The sequence below is a fragment of the Tasmannia lanceolata genome, unplaced genomic scaffold (genome assembly GCF_043159265.1).
Source record: "Tasmannia lanceolata isolate RefF3 unplaced genomic scaffold, GAP_Taslan_0.1 ptg000016l, whole genome shotgun sequence".
NCBI lineage: Eukaryota > Viridiplantae > Streptophyta > Magnoliopsida > Canellales > Winteraceae > Tasmannia > Tasmannia lanceolata.
Window position 1 is genome coordinate 20,356,352 of NW_027518693.1, and position 15,988 is coordinate 20,372,339.

The following is a 15,988-nucleotide window of genomic DNA, read 5'->3' on the forward strand; positions in this document are numbered from 1 at the left end:
ACTTATGGAACAACCAATCTCAGCTCTAAACCATTCCCTGAACAGCAATCATAAACATCATACAAAAACTAATTGGGAGTCATGCTAATGCATGCTGGAAAAATTCAACAGAACTTGACAAGTAAAGCTCAGGAAATTCTGAGTAATCAAAAGCATCATACAAAGTACAAACACAATTTGGTCGTCATATAATGCATGCTGCAAAAAATTCAACAGAATTTGACAAAATGAAGCTCAGGATGTTCTGAGTTTCGGGAAGACAAGAAAAAAGTAAAATATGCTACAAAAGTTCTTCAGCCTCTCGTGCCTTAAATGTGGGCACAACATGACAAAATCAAATAAAATAAAGGTGTTCAAGGCGGAGATATCAACCTGTGAAACACAGAGGGCTGTACTTACTGAGCAATTCATACTGTAGTTAGAATATTGAATACTCTCAAAAGTAAGTACAGTTGATAGAGCATGGTATGTGTGGAGAAATCTGATGGGCAAAAACTGATCTGATAACACGCAAAGTAATGGAAACATAATAGTGATGCAAACATACACATAAACACAAGATACACATGATTTAGCAACAATGGCTATGTCTATAAGGCGGGAACCGATTTCATGGAAAGAATAAACGAAGATTGCAAAATAGATTAAACCAATCCCGTATTCCGTAACCATGTCCTTCTCTCACCATGGCAATCCCATTCTAAAACCCTTCCTATCTCCCACTCAAGACCAAGAGAATAACTTTTTCAGTAATTTCTCATGAAATAGTGCTTTGTGTCGTTCCCTCGTGTTACCTTCTCTTTTCTATAGTTTGGGCGCATATAGTTTTTTCATAACCTAAAGCCTACTCTTGCTGCAACTAAGAAAGCTCACAACCTCCCTATATCACAGTCAAACTAGAAATCCTTTCTTAGTCTAACTAGGTAGCTACAGAGAAGAGACAAACACCTGACTCTCTCCTACTCTAGCTAGGATACAACAAGAGAAATTCCCAACCGTCCTATTCTTCGTTTCCTATTCAAACAAGGAAACCTCAGAGAGAGAAATGTCCTAGTCAAACTAGGATGGGTGGTGCTCCACCTGCGTGGAAACAAGATATCAAACCCAACAATCTCCACCTTGGCTTGTTTCTCAGCCATCCTGAAGATTTTCCGTTGGGGTCTCTTTCGCGGTTGATGCAAGGATGGGTTCCTATGCTGCAGATGATGGGTAAGGTAACATTTTCGGGTGGTGGAGTACTGGAGTAGATTGGCCGAAGTCCCTCTCCAAAGTTGACTTGAGGCAGCTACACATGTACATTGGCCATGTTGATCGAGTCAGCTGACCAAGGCGATTCGATAGTGTGTGTAGCTGGTACTTCAGAAAGCCATAGTTGGTTTGCTACTACAGCAGACTGGTGGAGACGCATCCAGATATTTTGCTTTTCCTTTACTTCCCTAACTCAAGGAACACAAGGAGAGATTCTAAAATTTTTCCTCTCAGTCGGTGAGTCCAATGTTCTCGATTGGCGAAGCCTCACAATTGCGTAGCTTGACCCTCGACTCTTAATCGGCGAGGCTTTTCCTCTCAAGTGGCGAGGCCTGGCTACGCCTGGCTACAAGCAAGGTATTTAGTAGTTGCATTCCCTCCTATAAACGAATTCTAAAAACAAAACATTGCATACAATAAGTTCAAATGCACAACAAGGAACGAAACAGCGGATCAATCATTACGCAGAATACTTTGTTGTTGTTGTTGTTGTTGTGGCCCTCTTAGGGCTTTATTCTTGGTTGTTGTCCTCCTAGCTTGACCTTAACTCTCAGTCCGTGAGGCCTATGTTCTCGGTCAGCGTAGCCTCACAACCCGAAGGAAAACGCCGTATAGGTTATATGTTTCCTGATAGGAACAACGGGCGGCTTAGGGCTTTGTTGTTGTCCTCTTGGCAAGGCCTCGCAGCCCCCTCAATAGCAGTTTGCTTGGCTGCCCGTTCCTTTCTTCTCTTGTACGTTCCTTTCATGTCATGTGATGTCCTTCGCTTTCCTTCCCTTGCCTTACTAGTCATGTGTTGTCCTTTGCTTTCCTTAGGGTTGCCAATTGGCATATGTGATGAAGACATCGATGTGTTGCCCTTGGCTTCGGAGGGGTCGGAATCCAGTCGTGGCCGCATTACCTGTCTTAATCTACAGTGAGCACTCACAAAGTCATTGCCAAGTGTCACATGTTTGGGCACTACTGGCATATCTAAAAAACGACATCATAGCTAGGCGAATACCTAAGAGTCTGGTAGCGGCCAGTAATCAGTAGAAAACTGAAAAAAGCTTTGCCCTTGATTGTGTTGGAGAATTCGAGGGTACTGTTTGTGATAGAAAACAGAAACTAAAGACTGTTGCTTCAAGGCGTGATATCACTTTCCTTAAGACAAGATTCGCCCCCACCAGTAGTGTGCAAAGAGGATCCGCGAATTGCCTCCAAGATACAATGAAGCCTAGTAGGGAAGCCCTACTAACATTTGATGACGCCTCGCACTAGCGGAATCAAACCCGAAATGCCCTTCAGAATTTCAAGCCTTAGAGAAATTTTCAGATACTGTTTCTGCAGAAGAACAGTATCTAGAATAATAAAACAAAAGAAAACAATATGTAGAAATACTTAGGGAATTTGTAAGAATGTAGAAGTGTGTTTAGAATCTGTCAGATAGCAGAAGGAAATTGGTAATTCGATTCTGTTCTTAAATGACCGAATTCTGCACATTTTACAGACCACCAGGTGTCTTTTCATACAAACCATTTGGCCCACCCATCCGACCGGTCAACCTTCATCTTGATCCAACGGTCCAGATCAAATCTAGAAAAATCAAAGGCTCTGGAAAAATCAAAGGCTCCAATCGCTCCTCTCGACGTGCAAAGTGCGCCTAAAAAAGTGCCAATAAAGCGCCACTATGTGCCCTATAGCCCATAGCCCATTGCCCATGCCGCGCGCGCGTGTGCGAACAGTGCGTTGCACCGTCCCGCGGGTCCAACCATGGGTTTAACCCAATGTGCAATCAAACAAGTATTAGAGAAGTGTAGTGCTTTATAAGCCCTTCTCTTTCCTTTCTCTCATTCGGTACGGGACTATCTTTTCAACTACACTTCTACATCCTTTTGTAAAAGCAAATCTTTCCAAGAAAATATTTTCTTTTTCCCAAACGCTTTTGATAAAACATTTTCCAAAACGCCTAAAACATGAAAAATACATGATTTTGAAAAAACCAAAATCACTAACAGATTGGTTATTCAAAGTGGGTGTACCTAGAGGTGAGCCTTCCATTATTGAACTCACAGCTTAGCAATAAGTACAACTTTCAAATCTGCTTTGGGCGACTAAGGTAGTCAATTTCGTAAAATGTCATGAGTGGAGGCGTCCAAGTCGAGTTGGAGGATCTCTAGGAATGGGTCAAATGAGGCTCAGTTAAACGAAACCCCAGAGTCGTTAACTCCTCGATAAATCTGACACTTAAAACCAACACCAACGAATGTAGTACCACGCTGAAAGGCAACTTGACGGCATCATAGTCGACAAATGAGGAGGCTTCAGTCTGAAGGTGGTGTACTTCATTTGGCCAAGTGTCTAAATTGGTTGGCAGTAAGACCACCATGAGGCGACTGACTGACTCACGAGGAAGGAGACTAGGGGAGAGATAAATCATTTGTTCTTGTTCATAAGGGCAAAGAGACATGGAAGTATCTTCCCTTCTCCGTCTATTGAATATTTTGGCATAATGTATCTCCTCTTAGACCCTATTTAAACATGGAAACCTCAAAGAGAGAAGTCTCCTAGTCTACTGGGATGACCCCACTCCACTTGCATGGAAACAAGACACCAAAGCCAACAATCTCCATCTTAGCTTGTTTCACAACCATCCTAAAGATTTTATGATGTCGTCCCCACCAATTCGTTGTAGCAGCAAAACATCCATGGCCTTCTGAAGTACTAGCTATACACACTATTGAATTCTCTCGGCCAACTAACTCAATCAACAAGACCAATGCACATGTGTAGCCGCCCCGAGTCAACTTTGGAGAGGGACCTCAACCCGTCTACTCCACTAGCAAGAAGTGTCACTGTGACACTTCCTGCTAGTGGAGTGTCACCTCCCCATCATCTATAGCCTAGAAACTCGTCTCTGCATCAACTGCGAAAGAGACTGTGTGTGCATTCTACTCCATTTTTAATCATCCATCAGGATACTAGGAACACCATTTGTCAGTGTATTTCCCGGTACAATTCACCACACAACCTAAATTGTGTACTTCATCAAACATTCTAATTTTCATAGTAACAAATTCATAGACGTAGCAAGTCGACCCATCATCCAAGGACATCCTGGAGCATATATGAACATAGAAACCTTATCTCATAGAACATCCTGGAGCATATAACATAGAAACCTAAATCTAGAATTAATTCATCTTTAGAAGTGTACCTACAGAGACTATGAGCAAATCTCCAACCATCTGATTCTGCCCATCAGTTACCGCCGCCATTGTATTTTCAGCATCACTAACTGACTTGTCAGCTCACTTTAGAGAATTATGCCTGCTGTGATGGTAACCCTGCAATGATAACAGTGTGCCGCTCACTCTAGATCTCGACATGCTACTTCTTTATCCCTTCCCAATCTTTTTTTATTCTCCCCACAAACAATCAATGCATGCTCTTGACCGTCATCGCGTTTAGGCCTCCTCCTAATCTTATTTGAAAAGAGTGCCACTATGACTTCTTCTAGCTTCATTGTATCCTTCCCGAGTAGGAGTATATAGTAACCATATTATCGTAAGAATCAAGACGAGAAATAAGAAATAACAAGGCCTTGTTTTCTTCCTTCATCGTTTCCCCAAACCTTGTAGAGTTGAGTCAGTTGAACACAATCATGTGTTCCAGAAGATTCTCACCTTTCTACATCTTCAACCAATACAACTACCCCTTTAGATACAATCGCTTGACCAAGTTTTCAACATGTAAAGCATCTCCAAATCTCACATAATTTTGGCATTGATTCTTCTTCCATAACATTAAACATAACATCATCACGAAGACAAAATTAAATAGTGTTGACAAGCCTCGATTTAGCATTATATACATCTTCTCTGGCTTCCCATCCTTTCCCTTCAACGTCACAGCCAAGCCCTATTGAACTAGGATGTCATTCACTCTTCTCTGCTAAAAGGTGAATCTCCCCATTTAATCAAATTTCTCAGTCTCAAATTTTGAGGTTAAGCCCTTTTCTTCCATTTCATATAAATCACACCTCTAAATGATAATCTTTAAATTCGGTCGCTCCACACAAAAGCAAGTAACACGAGAAAGACTAGCAAAAAACTCTCTTTCCACGCATCAATTAATTTAAAAAATCCTAGGTTGATTTAATAACCTACAGAAATCACAGGAAAGTATAGATGATAAAGATGTTGTTGTAGAACTTCACCTCCAATGAGAATGTCCCAAACAAGCTTTCTAAATATGCCAATCTGCTCCCATTAGATCTATCCAACCTAGCTATGATACCACTTTGTAGAAAAATCTGACGCACAAAAATCCTGATCACATTTAAAGTAATGGAAAGATAATAATGATGTAAACACATACAAACAAGATGTATACAGTTCAACAACAATGCCTATGTCCGAAGAGAGAGAACCAATTTCTATATAAAAGAATAAACAAAGATTACAAAAGGGAGTAATGCAATCATGTATCTTAAGCTAACAATTAAAATTTGATATTTTTAATGTGATTTATTAGATTTGTATTTCATTGGCAGGTATATCAGTTGCCTGCCTGTCTACTTGTTTGCCAAGTTTTTCTTTTGTTATTAATTGAACTAAAAAAGTTGCAACAATTATCTAAAATAAAAAATGATTAAATAAACAATAAAAATAGCTAAAATACTAACATAATCGCATAAGCAAAAAGTAGTCCCATAAATAAAACAGAAGAAAAAATTATGAAAATAGACAAGAATAAGCCACACATAGATTTAGGATATGAATGTTAGAAGGTTGATCCTAACCATGTATAGGTTGGAGAGTTAGGATCAACCTATGGAAATAATTTTTGGGGCACAACCTATTTAGGCTGTGGCCCATCTAATGGACGGTTTGGATCATCCTATGGTGCGAGCCATACCGTATTTTTAATAAAGTGAGGAGTGCCCTCATCAAAATACAGTCGTGCTGATAACATTTCCCTAAATCTATCATTAAAAGATGAGATATTTCAAATATAGAAAAATATAAGGAAAAGTAAAACCCATAAAACTTGCTTAAGTAACACCTAAATTTCTTCAAATATTTTCTCAAACATGCATATGGAATGAATCATGCATGATTTTGATGTATTATTATTAATCCATGAACAGAAAACGAAAAAAACACGAAGTTTCTTCCTCAAACCAAAAAATTCCAAAATATATGTGTCCATCTTCGATCTATTGATTCATGCCTCATTTTTTTTTTTTTTTGGTAGATGAATTTAGTAGATCAATGCTGATTTAATTCGTTTAAATCAAGAAAACCGCCCTAAAATGGCAAAAAAAATGAAATAATAAAGTTAAGGGTATTCTGTTACGTACCCAAGATTAGCTGGAAGATCTTCTTGATTTCCTTAGTAGTAGATTTTCTTATTTCTTGCTATAGCTAGGATATTCCCCTTAATATTAGTTTCCTTTTATTATTACCTTGTTTCCTAAGTATCCTTTAGGATTTGGGAAGTTTGGATTGTTTCCTAAATAGTAGAAATGCTAATTCTATAAGTATGTAATCTCTTTCTTTTTAACGTATGAATGGAAAAGCAAGGACTGTTTTAGGAGATTTGGCCATCTCGAATAGGCCTACATTGTTTCTTTCTCTCTTATTTTTACTTTTATCCAAGGGGTCGTATCATCTGGTATCAGAGCTATGGCTGATGAAAGTCATGCTACCCGAAACCAGCGGATGGAGGCAGAGATTCAATCTCTTAAGGAAGGCTATGAAGCGCACGGACGTATTCTTGAAGATATTCTAAAGAAATTGACGGCCTTAGATGCAACATGCCAAAGATTAGTCACATCAAAGGTTCAGGACGAATTGGATGATGCCCCCGTAGCACCACAAGTAAATCAAGGAAATCTTGAAGATGTGCAGACACATCTCCGTACCCTCCGTCTAGAATTTCCTAGATTTGACGGATCCGATCCAGCCGGGTGGGTTTTTAGTGCTGAACAATTTCAAAGGTTCAATAAAATACCCGATGAGCGTATGGTAGATTTGGCATCGATCCACCTTACTAGGGATGCAATACCATGGTTTTGTTGGATGGAGAAGACCATGGGTGTAATGGCATGGTCACAATTCAAGCATGCTTTATGTGCTCGGTTTGGGCCGCCTGGAAGTGACGATCCAGGAGGAGCACTATCAAAATTAGAACAAACGGTATCTGTTCGGGAATATCAATCGGAGTTTGAGCGATTGGTCAACCGAACCGTACGATTACCCGAATCATTCTTAATCGAATGTTTTATTTCGGGCCTTCATGACGATATTCGGGCCTGCGTTAAAATGTTTCAACCGATTACTCTCCAGCATGCATCCCAACTAGCCTTGTTACATGAGGAATTATCTCTAGCTAGTGGTCGATACTCGCGCCCCCCACTACCAAATCCATCGACGTCTACTTCTACGGCGGTTGCCCTCATGAAGGAAGGACCATTACCAGCAAAAAAATTAACACCTACCGAAATGATCGAGCGGCGCAAGAAAGGGTTATGCTATAATTGCAATGAGAAGTATAGCCCACTCTATCAATGTCGAGGACAGTTGGCGATATTAGAAGGATTTGGATTTGAAAACGAGGAAGAAGAAATAATAAAAGTAGAAGGATCTTAGTCCTTGAGGACAAGGACTCTTAAGAGGAAGGGAATGTTACGTACCCAAGATTAGCTGGAAGATCTTCTTGATTTCCTTAGTAGTAGATTTTCTTATTTCTTGCTATAGCTAAGATATTCCCCTTAATATTAGTTTCCTTTTATTATTATCTTGTTTCCTAAGTATCCTTTAGGATTTGGGAAGTTTTGATTGTTTCCTAAATAGTAGAAATGCATTCTATAAGTATGTAATCTCTTTCTTTTTAACGTATGAATGGAAAAGCAAGGACTGTTTTAGGAGATTTGGCCATCTCGAATAAGCCTACATTGTTTCTTTCTCTCTTATTTTTACTTTTATCCAAGGGGTCGTATCATATTCATGCCAGCCCCGCATAGGTCATATTGGCTGATACACTTTGCTTATCAACCGACACACTAGCAACTATTTTGTGAGCACCAATACTGGGTCCATATTGTATCAAAAGATACAGATACAAATCGGCCAATACGTATCTCCATCGACCGATAGTTCAAAACACGAACGGATGAGCTAGGTAACATATTTTTGGATTGTGTTACCTTGTTCATTAATTAGTTTTGTTCAGGTCTGGATTTGTGATTTGCAGTTCACATCAATCTTTTATAAGAACCAGGAACCAGGTTCATTAGAGGTGGATTTTTTTGGTTTGCCTAAATTCACTAGTTTGGTTGCTATGATGCATTGATAGTCTTTTGATTAATACTTGGGAAAGTCAAAGCTTGGTTACCTGGTTCACTCACTGCCATTCTTTATTGCAAATCAGTATGCAGGTGAGCAGACCAGATAACACAGATCTGTGTTAAGAAAACAAGCATAAGTAGTTCCTTTCATTCGAAGAAAATATTATAACATGTTTGGTTGAGGCATAACAAAAACTTCAAGTTTTAAAATTAATAAGTATCATCCGGTGATTATGAAGAAAAAAAATACAAAACAAAAACTCATATATGTTTATAAGAAAGACAGTGAGAAACAATAGGACCGTCCAAATTCAACATCATCCAGTACATAACACATCATCAGCCCGAAACAACCAAATTCCAAACCAATAAATCGCCATGAGTTTTCGCTTGCGTGGAGACGTCATTGTAAGTTGCAAAAAGGATTCCCAATCCATGCATTAGATATAATAAGGCTGACAAAGACGGTCAATGGCATGTATCAGTTTTCTTCTGGGTCCAACTGCATCTGCTCCCATATCTTTAAGCTTGCCCATAGTCATATTCAATAATTGTAATTTATCGACATTTTCCCTCTGAAACATATGTATGAAATTCCCTAGGCCTTGAGACACAAGCCACCTGCTCAATCCACCAGCCCTTTTGAGCTTCCTGTCAAGATTCGATGCTCGCAACTGATGATTCTGCAACAAGCATGCATTGAGGCAGCTGAACTGTCTAAGCAATAACTTATCTTTCCCTCCATAAATTGGAATTGAATCTCGTCCCTCTGAAGCTGGAAATGATGACAAGGGTCGTGTATTCAAACCTTCTGATACCCCAATGGGTGTTCGAGAGGTACTTCCACAATTTTTCGAGGAATTGAGAACAGGATCTAAAAGTCGCAAGGTTGACTCGCCAACAAACACATCTGAACCTTTTATTGTGGTCTTCCAAGTGGACAGAGGTAAATGGTCTTCGGTAGGGCTAGGTGAAGCAGCTAGATCGTGGATTTTTGAACCTTCTGCTCTACGTCCAACAATTTGAATTCCCTTTTTGAAATGGCAAGCAATGGATTCCTTCATATCACCCCTCGAAGGCTTGCAATGCTTCTTAGTCATAATCTGAGATCTGCTTTTAGTTGTTCTTTTCGGCTTGGTCTGTATTTGTTTCACCATTGAACTTTGAGGCCGAGACTGAATACTTGGTGAGGGAGGAACCAGAATGGTGATTCTCTGTTTTCTAACAACCACCCAACTGTCATCGTCTAGTTCCCCCTCAATTCCAGAGTTCGAAGAATTGATGAGGCTGCCGGATGAGAGAGTACCTTTCCCTGTAGCTATTGCTGCCAGCTGTCTACACTTTGCCTTCACCATTGGAATATATATATCATCAATCCTGCTTCAAAACACCCAAACAGTAGATAGCCAGATCAGCTTATATTACTATGCAAATAACCAGGATAACCCACTTCCTCAAGAGGAAGAAAACACAAGGGATATTGTTGGCATTGAAGACATCGTCAATATTGATACCAAACTAGAGTGAAGATAGTGTGATCACCCACATTATGGACATTGAAACTAGAGATCAGAAAATAAAACTGGAAATATTATGAACAAAATTAGGCCTGGCTATATGAGAGTGCATCATGTATTGTTTAACAGCATATATTTGAGACAAAAACCCATCCTTTGGCCAATAACCACATAAATCAGATAGGCAATTCTAACATGATATAGAGAAAAGGATAATGAAGACAATTCTAACAAATTTGTAGAGAAAAGAAAATGAAGTCATTTTTATAATTCTCATTTTTTTTAAAGTTGACATATTTTCATTATATTAGAATTACGTTGGGGACCAGGAGTCCCATCCCGTATTATAAAATATCAAAAAATTGGTCCGGGCATACCCTGGACCAGGAAATAGTAAGAAAAGAAGCAAAATAAAATAATTGGGGCATGTCTTCCTTCATCATGCAAGTGGCGAAGTATATGCTTGAGGCCCCAAGGGCGTTTCTATGTACCAAGCTCTTCCATCAGTCATTTTTACAAGCTAACCTCCAATTAGTCCTATTAACACCGTTACTAACAAAAACCAAGGTTTAAACCATAGTCACCAAAAACTTCCTAGTTGGATGGGAAGCTCGCTTCCCCGGAAACTCGCTTCAGAAGCTAAGTTAGGAGAAGCGCACTTCCCAGACGCTTCCTACGTGTTTCCTCTTAATTAAGAGTACACTTCCTATTTAGTTAATTATTTCTTCCTAAAAGAATATTTTCTCATTTTGATTATGCTAAAGGAGCATATTTTTTTTTAAAAAGAGTACATTTAAAGCTTGAAAATCAACTTAAGCTTCAAACTAAAATTATGTGCATCTTTTTCCAAACACTTAAACATTAAATATATGTGAATAAACATGTGAAATTGTAAATTCCTAAAACTTGTAATTCTAATTAGTCGCAAAGTCTTCTTGTTAGCTTGTAATTCTTACCTATATTAATCATTCCTCCCTAACCTACTATAATCCTACTCTATGTACTTCTTGTTTGCTTCCAATGAGGCTTATTACATGCTCCAAGTTGGCTTCAAATGACAGCTTCCCACCATTTTCTCTTTACTTTCTTTAGAGATTTTCGCTTCCCAAATTTTCTCTTTTCTAAACCCCTCGCTTCCCGCATCGCCTTTCTCACTCACTGCTCACTCCGGCATCTATGATTTACACACCTAAGTGTTGTATAATGATAGTACAAAAAACACCACAAGCATACTACAGCCAAAGTATCTAATTGTACTGAAATTATCTAATTGTACTGAAATCAAGTAAATAATCAGTAGGTTTCATACAATAGGAAAGCTGAAGACCACTATAAAATCCATAATTTTAGGACAAACAAAAAAGTACATCAGATTTTTGGATATTTTAAAAAGAAATTTCCCAATCTAGCAAACTCAAACCAATAAGCTTAAAACAGTTTACATCCTCCGTTGCACCTATAGACAAGGCTGGAAAAGAAAAATAGTCACGATCTCAAAAGGCACTTAATAATACCAAGAGCCCATTGTTTGTTAATATCTAGCAGACAACTGTGTGATTGTCAAAGTTGGCAAGCAGGGGCAGAGAATGATACTCTATAACTAGGTCCTCATGTAGAGATCCGAACCATTAATCGCGCTCTGATCACACAGTTATGATTCATTCACTAGACTTGGATGCATGTCTCCCTAGAACGCAAGGATACAAACATATAAGCCTACAGAGAAGATCCGGTTCAAGTAAGGTCGAAAAAATTATTCTTTTTTTTTTTTTTTAAAATGACAACAATTTCATTCAATAAAGGGCGAGACTGAGATGGTCCACCCAAGAATACAAACTTGAAGATAAAATTACATATAAAAAGAACAAAAGGAAAAGGGGGCATGTGGTAAAGTGGGAAGGAAATCAAACAACTCCAAATTTGCCTTCCCCACACCATCTTTGGCTAGCCTATCCACAACGCCATTATAGCAGATCTTCTGACGTGCTTGAATACTACAAAAGATCCACTAATCCGATCAAAAGATCTCATAAAAAAGGTCGTAAATCTCCATGGGGGCAGCTGAGCCACAAAACCAGCAAATCTCCAAGGTCGTAAATATTCTTAAATACTCATAATGCCCAAATATTCATTTGGTAAAAAATCCAGCCCCTTTTGCCCATTTTTAAAAAAAAACGATCCCTTCTCATCATAGTAATCATGATTCGTGGACACGGATTCGTGGGTTGAGTTTCGACATGGATACGAGGTGTCTGGCATGGCGACCCCTAAAAATCTAGAAAGGTGACACACCCATGCACATACATATAAAATTAATGATTACTATCATAATTTACAATAATAAAATATGGTATTCATTTAACAAACTAATAAATCTTATGATTAATCAACTATAAACTAAAACAAAAATGAGATAATCATATAGCAAGGCATTCATCAATTTAATCTAGCTGTGTTCACTCTTCAATATGCAACGAGAAAGGATGATCAATAGGATATAATGAATATAATATTAGAACAAGAATTTGTTTAGGGGTTTTAGGTTTGGAGGAGGGGATAGTGCATCAAATATTAGTTAAAGAAGAGCTAAAAGAAGAGGTGATAATAAAAGAAGAGTAAATAATAAGGTAAACACAATTTTCAATAATAAAACAGAATGTCACACTTGAAATAGTACAGAAACATGTCAACGCACCCACATTAATTCGGACAATTCTAGAAGTACATTTAGCTTTGACATGTGTGGACTCGTGTCTCGTGTCCACACATGTGTCATCAACAAATTCAAAGTGTGAGCTAAATCATAGATAGTAACAAATATTTTTCATAGGGATTTCTCGAGTAAAGGTGTACTCGGGATTTTTTTTAATTATTTTGGGCTTATATTGGAAAAAATTTGAAAAATAAAATAAAGTTCAAATATATAAAATATAAATTTTAAGACAACAAATAATATCGTGGATTTACTGTGATATTTTCATGATATTGTTGCGGTAAAAATAAAATATTACAGTATCTTGATGATTTTTCATAATCTTGGGAAACTTTTCGGATTGCATTTTACCAAAAAAATCACTAAATATCGCAACATTTTAAAAAATGTCGGAGATATTTGCGACTATGCTTCTCATCAATCCGTACTTGTTGAAGAGTACGTGACCTCGAGTCTTGGAAGTAAATTTCATTTCATTTTTGCCCGAAATGGGTGAAACTTTTCGGTTCAGTCCAAAAACCGGAATGAAATGGCCATACATACCATTTCGTTCCGGATTTCAGTGGACTTGGGTAATTTCGGATGAAATTTTCCGAAATCCGAAATTTCGTCCAAAATTTTCCGACATCCGAAATTTTGTCCGAAATGGCCGAAATTTGAAAAATTATTTGTTTTTCTTTTGCTCTCCTTGTCTCTTCTTGGTTCTCTTCTCTTATTTTCCCCTCTTCTTAGTATTTACAAGTAAAGTCATTCAAGTAAATGTCTTTACTATATTAAATGTCCATTTACTTAAGATTTGCATGTAAATAAGGGAATAACCCCATTTGGATTCATTAAAATAGTTTCAAGAACTGTTGTTAAAATCTTAGGTTTAACGATTCAAATCGAAAGAAGAATCGTTTTTCGTAAAAATCATACGATTCGACTTTGAATCATACGACTTCTATGATTTTTATGATTTTTTTTGCGATTTTTACGATTCTGTCTGTTTTGGATTTTGAGAACTGACTATGATTTCAATATGCTTTGTTTATTGCTGATATTTCTTTGTATGATGATTATTATAGATTTGAGTATGTGCTTTGTTTACTGTTGTGCTAAATTATATAATGATTTATTGTATGACGAATATAGTTTGTGCTCTGTTTAGTGATTTTTTGTACAATGAATATGGTTTGTGCTTTGAATTACTAATCATGGGATTTATATTTAATTTAAATAGTTTCAAATGAAAAATAGATAACTACTCATTTTATTCTTATTTTTTACCTTTTTATATTTTTTAATATTTTTTCTCATTTTTATATATAAATCTGAAAAAATCTTACGATTTACGATCCGATTTAGGATTCGATACAACTCGAACCCTGTTACAATCTACGATTCGATTCCAATTTTCAGAACCTTGGTTTCAAGACCCAATTCTAAAAGGATAAAAAGTCAACTTTCCAATTCTAGCATATAATTCGAAAGAAAAATGAGCTGAGTAAAAATATTAACTTCCAAACGATGTGTTATTTTTCCAATTTTTAAAATTCATAAATTCTATCATGTCCAAACATTATTAAATCCCAAACGTCTAGTAAAAAAATCTCATAATTTGATCTTTAAATTTTTTTAATCTTGTAACACCACACAGGTCAACACAGGCATTTCTGCTGAAAATGATTTTCCTTTTAAGTAAATGTTGGATCTTTTACATAATTGGTTCATTTAATTGTACCATTCAAAATATTAAAAAAATTGGTTCATTTAATTATTTCTTATATTTTTCTAACAATTTCGGATTTTTTTAGTATTAAAAAAATTCCCTCGTCGTAGCAGAACGAAAGTTTCGACCCAAATCAGACCAAAATGATCGAAACGTTCCATTCCGGTCACCAAAACGAAATGGCGACCAAAACAAAATTTACAGCTAAGCCTCGAGTGCAAAGATGTGCGCGAAGGACATCCATTGGACCAAATACTGGTATTAGAAACCATCTCAATTTTTATGGGTTTACATCCAAGAAGAATAATTATGTTCAGAATTCTATCGAGCCCAATAAGCAAAACTCTCCCTGGCATTTTATCAAACATTTATTGAAAATTAAAGTTTAGGGTAATTTCGTGTTAGATATGATTCTCTTTAACAAAATCGACATGATTCTCTTCAACAAAATCGCAATACAATTCTGCAAGAAAAACCCACTCCAATAGATCAAATTCATCTACTAAAAACACTTTCTCAAATCAAAAAAAAAAAAAACCTAGTCAAATCCATCTTTTCAAATCACATTACTTACCAAACAGCCCAAACACCGGAAAAGTTGCAAATGTTTAAATCTTCAAACACCGGAAAAGTTGCAAATGTTTAAATCTTCAAGTTTCCATGATGAAAGCTAGGCTGTGTTTCGCCTGAAATAATCAACCAAACGACAATGATTTCAATGCTTTCTGGAAATAAAAACCCTAAAAAATACATTCCAAGAGGAAGGGATATAAAAAGAGAGATTCCAATAGGAAGGGATACACAGAGAGACAGAGAGACCTTATTGGCGACGAGTATCGGCCGAAGAGACGTGAGAGAGGAGAGGATGTCAAGCATCTCAGATGTCTCCCCCTCTCCTCAACTCCTCTCTCACAATTACGCCCAAAATTATGAAGAGGAGAGGTAAAGGGAAAAATACACTTAGACCTTCTGACACATTCAACTCAACCCCTCATGATTAAAAGGTTATAAGTAGACCCCTGTGGTTTCAATTTGTACGAGGTAGGCCCCCTCAGTTGACGGTTGAAAAGGTTATAAGTGACCCTGTGGTTTCAATTTGTACGAGGTAGGCTCCCTCAGGTGACGGTTCGTCCACAGACCAAAGGGTTAGGACGATCCGATGGAGCTGATTTTTTGGGCACACCCTATCTATGTAGGGCCAATCAAATGAATGCTTTGGATCATCCAAACAATGTGGGGCCATACCAGAATCCAAATACTACCAAAAACAGAGTGGGCCCACATTGTTTGGATGATCCAAAGCGTTCATTTGATGTGGCTGACATAGATATGGTGTGCCTAAAAAATCAGCTCCATCAGATCATCTTAACCCCTCAATCTATAGCTGATAGAGTGTACTTTACACAAATTGAAACCACATGGGGTCTACTTGTAACTTTTTAAACAATAGGGTTTCGGGAGGTCTA

At 37.6% G+C, this 15,988-nt stretch overlaps 1 protein-coding gene and 1 non-coding gene across 2 annotated transcripts; both read right to left on the reverse strand.

The window, feature by feature from the left end:
* Positions 1-8,828: 8,828 nt before the first annotated feature.
* LOC143848518 (uncharacterized) lies at positions 8,829-15,136 on the reverse strand. Its single transcript, XM_077357472.1, has 2 exons — positions 15,097-15,136; positions 8,829-9,958 (listed from the first exon to the last, which is right to left on the reverse strand). Exon 2 carries the CDS (start codon positions 9,934-9,936, stop codon positions 9,022-9,024), a length of 915 nt encoding a protein of 304 aa, XP_077213587.1. The 5' UTR covers positions 9,937-9,958; positions 15,097-15,136; the 3' UTR covers positions 8,829-9,021.
* Positions 11,634-11,846, reverse strand: LOC143849228 (small nucleolar RNA U3). The gene has a single exon (XR_013235601.1). It is a non-coding gene; the product is annotated as a small nucleolar RNA U3 (small nucleolar RNA).
* Positions 15,137-15,988: the final 852 nt, after the last annotated feature.

Excerpts from the sequence above, each read along its gene's own strand:
- LOC143848518 (XM_077357472.1), bottom strand. The coding sequence starts at position 9,936 with ATGGTGAAGGCAAAGTGTAGACAGCTGGCAGCAATAGCTACAGGGAAA.